This window comes from Stigmatopora argus, chromosome 8 (assembly GCF_051989625.1).
Source record: "Stigmatopora argus isolate UIUO_Sarg chromosome 8, RoL_Sarg_1.0, whole genome shotgun sequence".
NCBI lineage: Eukaryota > Metazoa > Chordata > Actinopteri > Syngnathiformes > Syngnathidae > Stigmatopora > Stigmatopora argus.
In genome coordinates this window covers 3,839,728-3,852,846 of record NC_135394.1, presented here as the reverse complement: position 1 = coordinate 3,852,846, position 13,119 = coordinate 3,839,728, and the positions used below count along the sequence as shown (strand labels likewise).

General features: G+C 38.7%; 1 protein-coding gene across 2 annotated transcripts in view; it reads right to left on the bottom strand.

Annotated features, from left to right (window-relative positions):
* raver2 (ribonucleoprotein, PTB-binding 2) overlaps positions 1-13,119 on the bottom strand; it is a 43,861-nt gene that overhangs the window by 17,694 nt on the left and 13,048 nt on the right. Inside the window, exons 3-5 of one of the 2 annotated variants that reach the window (XM_077606446.1) lie at positions 6,618-6,925; positions 5,162-5,326; positions 386-577 (exon numbers count right to left, since the gene is read on the bottom strand). In XM_077606446.1, the coding sequence (XP_077462572.1) occupies positions 386-577; positions 5,162-5,326; positions 6,618-6,925 (665 nt within the window). The remainder of the gene's footprint in view (positions 1-385; positions 578-5,161; positions 5,327-6,617; positions 6,926-13,119) is intronic. The other variant, XM_077606447.1, reaches the window with a different exon arrangement.

Below are 13,119 nucleotides of genomic sequence, written 5' to 3'. Positions count from 1 at the left end.
GGTACGGTAATATAACAACTTTAATATCGTAATTTTACTGCCCTTTTCTCATAATATTGCTTTCATGTCCTAATATTATGTTAAAGGGAGTTTTGTGTTCACACACACACATCCGTCTCGGTTAGAAACGGTTTCAACGGCCGTGGTGCGGCATTGATATCTGACGAATAGTCCTTAAAGGATCATACAAAGTATCTTGAAATCTTGACATTCTGACATGACATCACTTTCACCGCAATATTTTGTCCAAACCAGGTAAATATTGTGCAACATGATCAAATATAAGGTTAAAAAATAAAAAAAACTTTAGTGCCACTCTAAAGACTTTATTCTTAAGATTAAGAAACATACTGTTACTTCACTTCCAAATGAAGTTCTTACTCACCATACCCTGGGCGGCGATAAGTGCAGCCAGGGTGCTTCTCCCTGAGGTGCCAGGGGTGCAGAGTGACATTCGGACCTCCTGTCCTCCCACCAGTTTTCTGTCCATCTCAGACAGCACCGACTCTGCCTGTTCTGCACATTCATATTCCACCACCCCGAATCCTCTCACTGGACTTCCCTCATCCTGAGCAAGCTGGGAACATAACGTAGAACATCTCAGTATGACAACTATTTCAGTTCAGACATTCATCATATTTAACATCTTTAATGGATAATGAGTTTCTGGATCTGTATAACAATGATAATAACACTTAATTTCAATGAAGTGGTAGCATTTATGGGTGACTAATTTTAATTACTAAATATAAATGTAATTTGGTGGATACTGTCAGGGTAGAATAGCTGTTCTTAAATTCTAGGATGAAAAAGAAAAATCATCCAGTCACTTCCTTCACATCTACACAGAGCAGGCGGTCGAGTGAGCTGTGTAACAGATTTATTTTATTTTAACAGCTCAACATTCATATAAAATATGGCCTTCTGCATTTTTTGCATGGATTTCTTCTTTGTATTAGTTTCTAGTCAATGGCTTGACATCTCAAGCTTAAAGTAAACTGCTGACCAGCAGCTCTGTTTTCCAGGAAGTTGTGTTTTTCCACGTCTACAAGGTAGATAAATAATGCAAGGACGCTAATGGCTACTAATGGGAAATATTAGGTGATAATACGTTTAGGTTTAAAACCTAACCCAACCACTCACAGTTCACAAAACGCAGTAACCATTTCTTGACACTTCATACTGATCTTAGTGGATACAAGTAGCAATGTGAATATACACTGACCATGACATTTTTCTATTGCAGCTGCACAGATAGTGAAGGCAAACAATTGTTTGCAGCAGTTCTCAAGCTATCAAAAGAAACAAAAAATTCCCATCCGTTGAATCCACCCATTTGAGTTTTGGTGCCTACGGTCTGAACGGAAGACGCATGAAGGGAATAAGAGAGGAAATGGATATGTGTGTCGGGGAGTGGGTCGATAGGCCATTATCATCAGCATACATTAAACAAACTGCATGGAAATTGTGTGAATCACTCTCCCACTTCAGGGATAGAGTGATGGATGTAGACAGAGTAGACGTGCAGAGGGGGAAGCGAGAGAGAGCAAAAAAATCCTGGCTAGAGGAGTGGGAAAGAAAAACAAATAAAAATGTGCTGATCATTATCGTTGTGTGCAGACGTGGGAGGCGGTGGGTGAAATATACAACTTATGACATCAACATTTATTCAACAGGGTTGGTGTGAAAATGATAGGCGATTATCAACTTTGGTATGCAAGGCTGAGTAACTGAAAAAAAACGAGTGCGCTAAATTAGATTAGATAACTTTATTCGGGAAATTTCACTGTCACAGTAGCAAGAGGGTGAGAATACAGACACGGGAAAAGACATTTTAGACATAAATAAATAGGTAATAAATAAGTTACATATATATATATACATATATATATATATATACATATATATATATATATATACATATATATACATACATATATATATATACACATATATACATATATATACATATATATATACATATATACACATATATACATATATATATGTATACATATATGTATGTATACATATATATATATATATATCCACATATATATATATATACACATATATATACACACATATATATATATATATATATATATACACATATATATATACACACATATATATATATATATACACACATATATATATATATACATATACACATATATAGAGAAAACCCACACAAGCAGGCAGAACATGCAAACTCAGTGAGGACCGACTTGGGATCTAACCTTCAACCCTAGACGAGACTGACGCGCTAACCCCTCAGTCACGGGCCGTCGCAGACAAAAACAGGTTACTTTTATATTTCTTTGTTGTTAATTATTTTAATTCAGTGACATGTTGAATAACAATAAAGTAATTATATCAGATGAGTAATAGTATAATGTGTAAATCGTCAATAATTATTCTTAAAGGTGTACCCAATATTCACCTTGCAGTCAATGTCAGCAAGGTTCCCCACATCCCTTCACCCTTATATAAACTCTCCATCCGGTCTTTCTAATCTCTCCAGTAATGTAGTAATCTTTTTTTTTGTCTTTTTATCTTAAGTTCACACCACCTTTTGAGGCTGACTCAAACCAAAGTGCTCTTTGACAGGCCTAGATTTATAGTGCTCAGGGTTAAGACTTCAGGTTAAAAGCATTTTGATGAGAAAAAGTGCGGGCTAAGGGAATAAAATGATTAACAATACAATACAAATACATTTATGGAAAAAGAGGATTATGTGACCCATTCAACTTTTCATGAATAAGCAAAAGGCTCAGACAACCAGAAACAAATCCCCAGGAATATCACAACTCTATCAGTGCTTGTGGACAGTTGCACTTAACAAGACTACCTTGTACTCCACAATCATGGGCTGTTTCAACCCACATCCACCCTTGACATAATTCATTAATTCAATTTTTGTATCGCTAATCCTCACAAGCATCGCGGGGGGTGAAAAAGCATATCCCAGGCGGGGGGACACCCTGAATCTGTGGACAGTCAATCGCAGGGCGCAAGGAGACGGACAACCATTCACACTCACACTCATACCTAGGGGCAATTTAGAATGTTCAAACAGCCTACACTGCATGTCTTGGGGATGATGGACGAAACCGGAGTAGCCGGCGAAAACCCACGCAAGCCCGGGAAGAATATGCAAACTCCAGAAAGGAAAGACCGAACCCTTAATCTCAAAACTGTGAGGCTGACCCGCTAACCACTCGTCCACCGGGCCACCTATGGGTGTACAGTGTGTGTTTAAACGTTCTTTAACTGACCCTGCATATTTTGGGGTTATGGTGAGGGAAGCAGAGTACTCGGAGAAAACCCATGCCGGCCCGGTGATGAGCGACCTGGGATCGAAAACCTCAACTCCAGAACTGTGAGGCTGATCCACTAACCACTCATCCACCATTGTGATTTAATGTTAAAATAAAAAACTTCCAATCTAATCATTGTTTTTTCCCCTTTTATCTTCAGTCTTAACAATAGGTACAATAACTAAAAACAAGTGTATCAATTTACAATGACTTGCTTGTAGCTGGTGTTCCTACTATTTTGAATATCTAATGTTTTGCCTGTTCATGATATACGTATGATCGTACTGGTATGCATTCATGTGCAGTTTCATTAGCCTTGAGAACAAAGTAAATGCTTCTGTGCAGTAACATACACTAATGCACTGTATATGAAAAACAATAAAAATAACATCAGTGGGACAGAGGCCAAAGCCTGCTGGCTATGCAACAGTGAAACAACATGAGCTCAACACCCACAGATCTCCAAGGGACCAGGATGGTGGGGTGTATTGATTTCTATGTGGGAGAGGCCAAGGGTGGAGTTAAAAGTGGAAAGCCAATAGATGAAATTTAGTACGAATTGAGTGATGTCACAATGGAGTGGATGAAATAGAGCAGGGTGGTATCTAATGCCGTTGAAGTGAGCAAGTTAGAAAAGAAAAATGAGAGAAGGGGTGGGGAAGATATAACCCAAGCAAACCATTGCCTTTACTGGTGTGTTTGGTGCAAAAATGAATCCTGACCCTTAAATTTCACATTACTATTTCACAGATGAACCAATTGATTGGTGGATTGATGAATAATTGTAAATAATGTAGTGGATTAAAAAATACACCGTATATGCATTTATACAATTTAAAGTCAAATTAGAAAAGGAAAGAGTAAAATTATGCAATACATAGAGATATACTTTAACAAATTTGTTGACTGTGGAGGAAAAGGGAAAATATTTGATATGATATAGCTATATTGGATTGGATTGCATTGTAGTGGCCCTTATGTTATTGATGGTCAATGGACACACTCACGAGAAATGAAAAATGGTAAAACGGCTCATAAATTTAGGTAAGCAATTGATCCAATGCATTTTGGCTGATTCCCAATCCATTTAGAAAACAGGACATATATTTTAACTCTCCTAAGATATAACTTATTTTGGAATCGAACATGTATATTCCGTTCAAAAAACTACATGTAACACTGATGACTTTTAATGTTTTAACTTTCTTATTTACTTAAAAACATATTTGATTACTAATGTGATTGTGAATATACAGTGATACTAAAAAAATTGGAGTATGAAGTCAACAATGTTTAATTATGGATATTTAACATACAATATCAAACCAACATATTTTACAGAGCCAGAAATTGATTTGCATTTTATTCATTCCTTTAATATGTCAAATTTACCTTTTAAGATGAATTGCAGAAATACAACAATTTTTTTTGAGTAGTACTAAAAATGTATGAATCTATATGTGCATAGGTATCTATGTATGATGAATGTGTGAAAAAGACTTTCTGGTACTTTGAGATGCATGCATGTACGTAACAAGCATTTTAGAATCCATATTAGGAAAACCACAGTCTTGACTCTGTGGCAAAAAATATAAAACCCTGTTGTTGTTCAAAAATAAAAATAAAAAAGCCTATTGAGTAATAATAACACAGGACAAGACCTAACCTATAAATAGGTACATTGAGCTGTATTTTTGTGATCAATAGAGGGGAGGAAATTAGGGGGTTGCTGGGTAGATGGCTGCGCTTGGCACCAGCTGTTTATACTGTAATCAACTTTTCACGATAAAAGGCCTCAATCTGGACATTACATTGAGTGATTTTTAATTAATGCCTACCTGGCAGAAAACAGGTTTGTAGGTCTCTGAGAAGATTTGGGTCATCTCTTCAGAGTTACAGAGGTCAAGAGGCAGCCTGTCCACACACACACATTTCGAGTGGAGGCTCTCTTCCTGGCAAAGCTGATTGACATCCATCCATTGGACCATCAATGAACGATTCCCCTGCAAAATCACAGGTAATTGTTCTTTTACTTCCTCAGCATTTCTCAGTTTGTCAAAATCAGTCTCAGTTTGTCCTCAGGAATATGTTAAAAAGTATTTAGAATATTCCATGCTTCCTCCAATTTGGGCATTTTCTTTGCACCCTGCGAGAGGTTTTACTTACTGAGTTTTGGATTGCGGGAAGAATTTAAAGCTCTAATCCTGACAGTAGGATATCATTGAAGATATGTGGTTTTCATTTCTTTTCCACACTTCAAACATTCAGATATACAGTATACATCCACAAAACTTACAAACTGTTACAATTAATTAACTCCAGACCCTCATATATATTTGCTGCATTCAGCCCATCTTTTTGGACATACAGTGGTACCTCCACTTAAGAATATATTTAGTTTCAGAACTTGATTTTTTGTAACATTTACATTTTACATGTAAATGTAAGTAAGATCCACAATACTACCAACTAATCCCTTTGAAAATTATTAAGTATACCAATTTAGTTTGAAATGTGATAAAAACGAACAAGAGGCAAATTATTTATTAGGCCATCAAAATCAATAACAAACTAAAGCATAAAAAACATTTTCTAATGTTGTTGAAGGGCAACTGCATAGGTAAGAGGAGGGGCAAACGTTTAGCAACTGACGAAACACGAAAACACACAAACACAACTTAACAATTTAAAATTCTGAATTCAACAAACTAAAATTTCTTGGGACCCAATATGAAAAATAAAGAATAAAATTGGTAGAAGCACACTCAAAAACACTTAAAACTCTGTGATGATGAACGGCAGTCAAAGGCATACAAAAAGCATGATGGAGATGCAGCTCTTTCCTAGCCAATGGGAGGCCAGCGAGGTGTTGGCAGACACCCAATGGAAGGCCAGCGAGGCGTTGGGATAATTAGAGAGCAACTCTAGAAAATTTGAAATTAAAATACAGGAAGGGTATTCACACTTAGGGGTATTTTTTTTTTTTTGATTTCGCGTTTCCTAACTTGAATTTTTTTCATATCCTGAGACAAAAATGTCCCATTGAAGCATTTTGTAACTTCAATATTTCATGTGTATAGATTTTCATTAGTAGAGGTAGCACTGTGTTTCACATGACCCACAGGTATATTGACATTTTCCCCAAGGTTTTGGTCATTCCATTATTTCAATCTAAGTTTACATTAGCTTAGTCCAATTTCTAGTCCAATTTGTATTTCTTTGTGTTATCTTTTCTGTTCTGGGGTCACAGCATATTGCTCAAATGTGTATTCAATAACAATCTGGTCAACATACCATTGGTCTTCCCAGCAACTCAGAACGGGCCCGCGACGCCGAGTCTTTCTTCATGTACTCAACAAATCCATAGCCCTTGGAGTGGCCCGTCAGGTCGCTATACACCAGAAAGGAGCGCTCGATGTTTCCGTAAGAACGTACCAGCTCCTCAAACTCCTGGGCAGTGAAGGTGTGGGGCAAGTTGGTGAGGCAGAGGAGAGAGTCTGTAGGCTGCAGGGTGACATTGATCAGGCGTCCCCGGACAGTGCTGTGATGGAGGGAGCGGATGGCATCCTGAGCCTGGTCCCCGTTCAGCAAAGTCACAAAGGCTGGAGGAGTGGACATTATGGAGACAGGCACGAAGGAAAAACACAGACAACAAGAACCAACACAAAGAAATGGACGTACAGAACAAAACAAATGTGTGAGACAGACAGACATACGTTCAAAGCAGACATTAAGGAAAATTCACAAAGACCGTGCACATTAAAAGTAAAATAAAAAGACAGCTCAAATGTGAACAAAATACGGATATGACAAGAAATGGTTCAACATGCATACAATTCCACAGACAGTTATAAGGACAGACAGACAGTTACACAGAGAGAAAGACAACACATTAGCAATAAAGCCAAGGAAGCCACAATGTAGAGGGAATACACTGTGAAACACATACATTAACCATTTTTGTTAAAATGACATGCCAGAGGAACAGGTACATTTCTTTATAATCCTTACAGATTAGTTATAGTTGAATCCATGTGAATGCTACAAGAGTCCATGAGTTACTGTATTTCTTAGCCCTTTTTGTGGTTTGACTGTACACTGAACCATTTCAACAAATGATGCAGTATTTTTTTTAAATAAGATGTTTGTTACTGGGTCATTGCAGTTCATCTTCAGACCCAAATAAGAGTAAATGGGCTGTTTTTATTCTGTATTGTATAGTATTCATTGACTATAGCTCAGCCTTCAACACCATAAAACCGGACATTCTGACTGACAAACTCTCCCACCTTGGACTATCCTCTTCAATCTGCTGCTGGATAAAGAACTTCTTGACCAACCGACCACAGACTGTTAGACTTGGTCCCCACCTCTCTTCCTCCATTACACTGAGCACTGGCTCCCCTCAAGGCTGTGTACTGAGTCCTCTTCTGTACTCCCTGTACACATACGACTGTACACCCACCCACCAGTCTAACGCCATCATCAAATTCGCTGACGACACCAATGTGGTCGGACTCATCTCAGGAGGGGATGAGTCGGCTTACAGAGATGAGGTCAACAAATTGTCTTCGTGGTGCTCGGTGAACAATCTCACACTGAACACCACGAATACTAAAGAAATAATCCTGGACTTTCGCAAACACGGCACAGATCTGGCCCCACTCCTCATAAATAGAGTATGTGTAGACAGGGTCCAGTCCTTTAAATTCCTGGGGGTCCACGTCACGGATAAGCTCTCATGGTCTACAAACACCACGGCAGTGGTGAAGAAGGCTCAGAAACGACTCCATTTCCTCAGGGTACTTAGGAAGAACAACTTGGGCACCAAGCTTCTGATAACCTTCTATAGAACCACTGTAGAGAGCATCCTGGCGTACGGCATCACCGTGTGGTACGCTGGAAGCACGGCGGCAGACAAAAAGGCCATGCAGAAAGTGATTAACACTGCCCAGAGGATTGTCGGCTGCTCTCTGCCCTCACTGGAAGACATTGCCAGCCCTCATTACCTCAGCAGAGCCAAGAACATCATAGGGGACCCTTACCACCCTGGTCACAATCTGTTTCAGCTGCTGCTCTCTGGCAGACGCTATAGGTCCCACAAAGCACGGACAAATAGGCTTAAGGACAGTTTTTTCCCCACATCCATCAGAAATCTAAACTTGCGGTAACATAAACACACATTCCCTTCTGCGGTAATATGAAAAGATGTTTGGATGGTGATCTGCCTCCTACTAGCTGACTGAAGGTAAGGTAAGTGAAAAGACAGTGAGAGGTAAGCGACCTGTATCCATAACAGCAGAATGCCAAATTACAAGTCCGTAACTTGCACTTATTTAGGTCTTTTGCCGAGTAAACGCAGCTTATGGAGAAGCACCACCAATTTCGTCACACGCAGTTTCTGGGTGTGATGACAAGTAGGCTTTTTGTGTTGTTGATAATGACGACAGGGCCTATGTCCGATTATTATTATTATTATGTGAAGTTCAGTTCTCCTCCATAGTTTGTGTTTCATACCACGGGGCAACATTTTAACATTTAACTTACCCCGTTAAGTTGTATTTTGTATAGCTCATTTTAGATTGTATTTATTACTGTATTTCATCCAGTTAAAATCAATTTGACACCATAAACAGTAGTGTAAAATTATCAAATGAGAAATATACCTACTTTATGTTGCCATAATCCGTGTAAAACAAAGGCCCAACACAAATATCTCATTGCCTTTCGTCCTGATTCTGTTATAACAGCAAGCTGTTTAATACCAGTAGCCCATAGGAATAGTTGAAAGTAAAACAAAACAGGCTCAGTCATTGGTCACAGCATGGCCATTTTCAATAAATTAACACAAAATTCCTTTCAAAGATAATCCATTTTAATAAGACCTATTACAAAGAAATGGATGAAATAACAGTTAGACTTGTCATATTAGCATTTTTATACGCTACATATGGAGTAGTTGCACCGCCACGTTCCACTGTAATGAAATTTCCCAATAACTCGGACCTTTCAACAAGTTTCTCCAGTTTCACTGATTCCTCATTATTGATGTCCTAATGCAAGTCAAGATAGTGTTGGCCCAAGAAAATAAAAAAATAATGCTTTGGTCACCTAGGGTGTTTAACAGAGGCAAAACATCATTATCAAACTATATATATTTCCAATCTCGCCCACTACCGTTGATTCTCATTCCCGTGGAATTTCCCAAATTAATTCACGCTCTAATTCACACATCAAACTACAAAGCCTAAATATATGGTCTTATCCATAAATTCAGAAGGGGGTTATGTAAGATAAAGATGGCTAGACTCGCACAAAGAAGCTATCTTTGCTTCACCATCTGTCCAGCCCTTCATGGCTGCACCACAGCCCCAGCATTTCTTGAATCCACAAAACTGTCTTTTTAAAATTCATCTCTGGTACTCCACTGACTTCAACCTTATTTTTCTATTCTGAAGTCTTTCATCGCTTATCCCTCTCCATTCCTAAATGCATCGTTCTAATTTAAGATTCTACCTGCAACCAAATCAATTACCTCAAGCCTCATCTAAGATAAGAACACTTACTGAGGAGTAAATGTCTTCCACTAAAAGTCTAATCTTCTTTTAACAGTGTGTACTAGATTACATTAGGCAATACAAGGGGATAGAACTGTTCGGCTGTAATAAAAATGTAGCATAAGAAGCGTGGGTTGGTCTAAATTTGGCCACAATACACTTTCTTTACCGCTGAAAAGGGATGTGCAAGACTATAAAATATGAGAAAAATAATCTGACACTTAATAAATGGGATTTGTATTTTCAAAGGAAGACATTGAAACAGACTAAAGAATAAAGAAAACATTTCGCCAGATAGATTGTCAGATGTTAATTATGGAAGTTTGCGTTTGTTGTTTCTCTAATAAGTTGGGAAGGAAACAAAGTCAAAGGTTAAAATCCTCTTGAAGGTGGCATTTCCAGTTACAGAGTAACCATTAAAGAATCTAATTAGAATCAGGGAGTTTCAATGTTGCAATGTAGCAGTACCCTAAAGCCTCAAGAGCTTACTGTTCATTTTATGCAAGGTGGCCTTAATGATAATTACCCTTCATGTTGGCTCAAAGGTCAGATGTGATATCATGTGAAGTCAGGACGTTCATTGCAATAACATGACTGATTTAACAAGAAAGAAAGTATTGCAATTATGACTTTTATAATGTTATACATTTTCCATACTTGATGTTTGCAGGTGTTTATATTTTACAAACCAGGTGAAAATACCTGTACTCTCACAATGAATTTCGATTTGAAAGCTTGATCTTGGACTAAACATGATCCAGATGTTGCTAAAGTTTGTATGCAGTTCCTTCCCTCCTTTTATTCCTAAAGGTTATCTTTATAGCTCTGTTCATCTTTTGTTTATGTATAATTGCATTATGGAATGATTTATTAACATAATGCTGAATTTACTGTTTCATTGATAATCCGTTTTTTTCTTCCCAAATGTAATACTGAGCTATTCACAGATCATCTAATTAGTTAGAGGTGAGAAAGTGCTTTAATTTCAATTCAGATCTGAAACATCAAGCAGAGAGCCATAGGTCAGACGGGATGTAGAAACTGCACAACATTACAATGTCATCCGGGCATTTTTTGACATCCCCCTGTTAAAGCAGCACATAAAAGATGCACTCTTTCACTTTGCTCCTCGACAGTTTCCCATGACAGACACAAGGAATGAAGCACCCAATGTTGTTCTTGGATGAACTGCAATTTATCCTGAGCTCATGGTACGCAATATCTTTGTCTGGATCATCTTGAATTAGCAGGAATACTGAAAAACTTGAACTTTTTAAAATGAAAATCAATTAATTATATAATACCACAGATTAGAGCCCAAGTGCCTCCTCTGTGATAAAATAACCGTAAAAGTGTGCTCATATACTCTCAAATGCTCACTAAAGCATCAGATGCAGCCAAGACTCTTGTAGCACTCAAAAGACCTTCATCCTATTTTCTTTATCTGCACTTTTATTTCTCTCAGCCCTACTTAAGACAGCAGTAAGTACACGTGTAAACCCTTGAGATGTGCTGTGTCCTGATCTCCTCTCAAGCTTGAAGCGTTTTGCCTTCACAAATGTTGGACCTCCTACACTCTCTTCTTTATCATCATTATCATGATTGTATTCACATTTGTTTGCACCATTGCCATTTGGTATCTGTCACAGCACAGACACACATTGGAGCCATATCTGTCACTGTACCTTATTAACCTGTCCTGAACTGACTGAAAATCTTTTGGAATTACTTAGAACAGATCTCTGCCATAAAAGAAATTGATTTTCATCATCTCATGAACTGCGTTGGTGAGAGGAGAGAGAGAGGAGCTACTCAACTTGCCAACACATGGCAATATTGCTAGAACAATTACAGCAATGTGATCAGTAGATTGCTGTGGTAATTGTTTTGATGTTGGAAGGAACTGGAACTAGTCAGTGTAAATCCAGACTATCCCGAATATGCTCAATTGGTGATAGTGATTATTGATAATTAGTGTTGACTGGTGTAGGCAAAACCACCTCTACATCAACACCAGTAAGACAAAGGAAATGGTCATCGATTTTCGGAGGAATCCTCAACAGACCACTCAGGTGAACATCCAGGGTACAGACATTGAAATCGTGGAGAATTTTAAGTACCTGGGTGTTCACCTCAACAACAAACTAGACTGGTCCACAAACATAGATGCCCTGTACAAAAGGGACCAGAGCCGCCTCTACCTACTGAGGAGTCTACGGTCCTTTAGAGTGTGCAGGACACTGCTGAGGTCTTTCTACGACACTGTGGTGGCATCTACAGTGTTTTATGCAGTGCTCTGTTGGGGATGCGGGAGCACGGAGAGGGACAGGAACAGGCTGAATAAGCTGGTCAGGAGGGCCAGCTCTGTTCTGGGCTGTCCTATGGACTCTGTGGAGGAAGTGGGAGAGCGGAGAATGCTGACCAGGATGATGTCCATCATGGACAGCACCTCCCACCCCCTGCATGAGTCTGTGGAGTCCCTCCGAAGCTCCTTTAGCAATAGACTGCGGCACCCTCATTGCAGGAAGGAGCGCTTCCGCAAATCCTTCCTCCCATCAGCTGTCAGGCTCTTTAACAAAAAATGGCTGAGTGTTAAGACCTATCGTATGCATGCATGTACATTTATGTGTATGTATGTATATATGTGCTAAGCAACACGCGTATTTATTTATATATTTATTCATGTATTTATTTATTAACTTACTTATTACCTATCTATTTATGTCTAAAATGCCTTTCCTATTCCTGCATCCTCACCCTCTTGCTACTGTGACAACGAAATTTCCCGAATACGGGATGAATAAAGTTATAAAGTTATCCAATCCAATATCTGATAAAACAACACTGAGCATTATCATGCTCAAAACAGGAGCTGATGGTCATGAATGAATGGCATAACATACTTGATGTGCAGAGATGTGTTGAGGACCCAAATTTGGCCCTCTCAATAGCTACTGTAATTTTTTGTATCATTTTTGTAAAAAGAGCTGCACCTCATAAATTGGAGCTCACTTTTTTTTGCTCTCTTTTAATCACAATAAGATTTGGACAGGCAGCCTGGCAAATGAGTGGTTAGCGCGTCGGCCTCACAGTTCTGGGGTCCTGGGTTCGATCCCAGATTGGTCCTCCTGTGAGGAGTTTGTATGTTCTTCCTAAGCTTGCGTGGGTTTTATCTAGGTACTCCTGTTTCCTCGCACGTCCCAAAAACATGCACGGTAGGCTGGCTGAACACTCTAAAT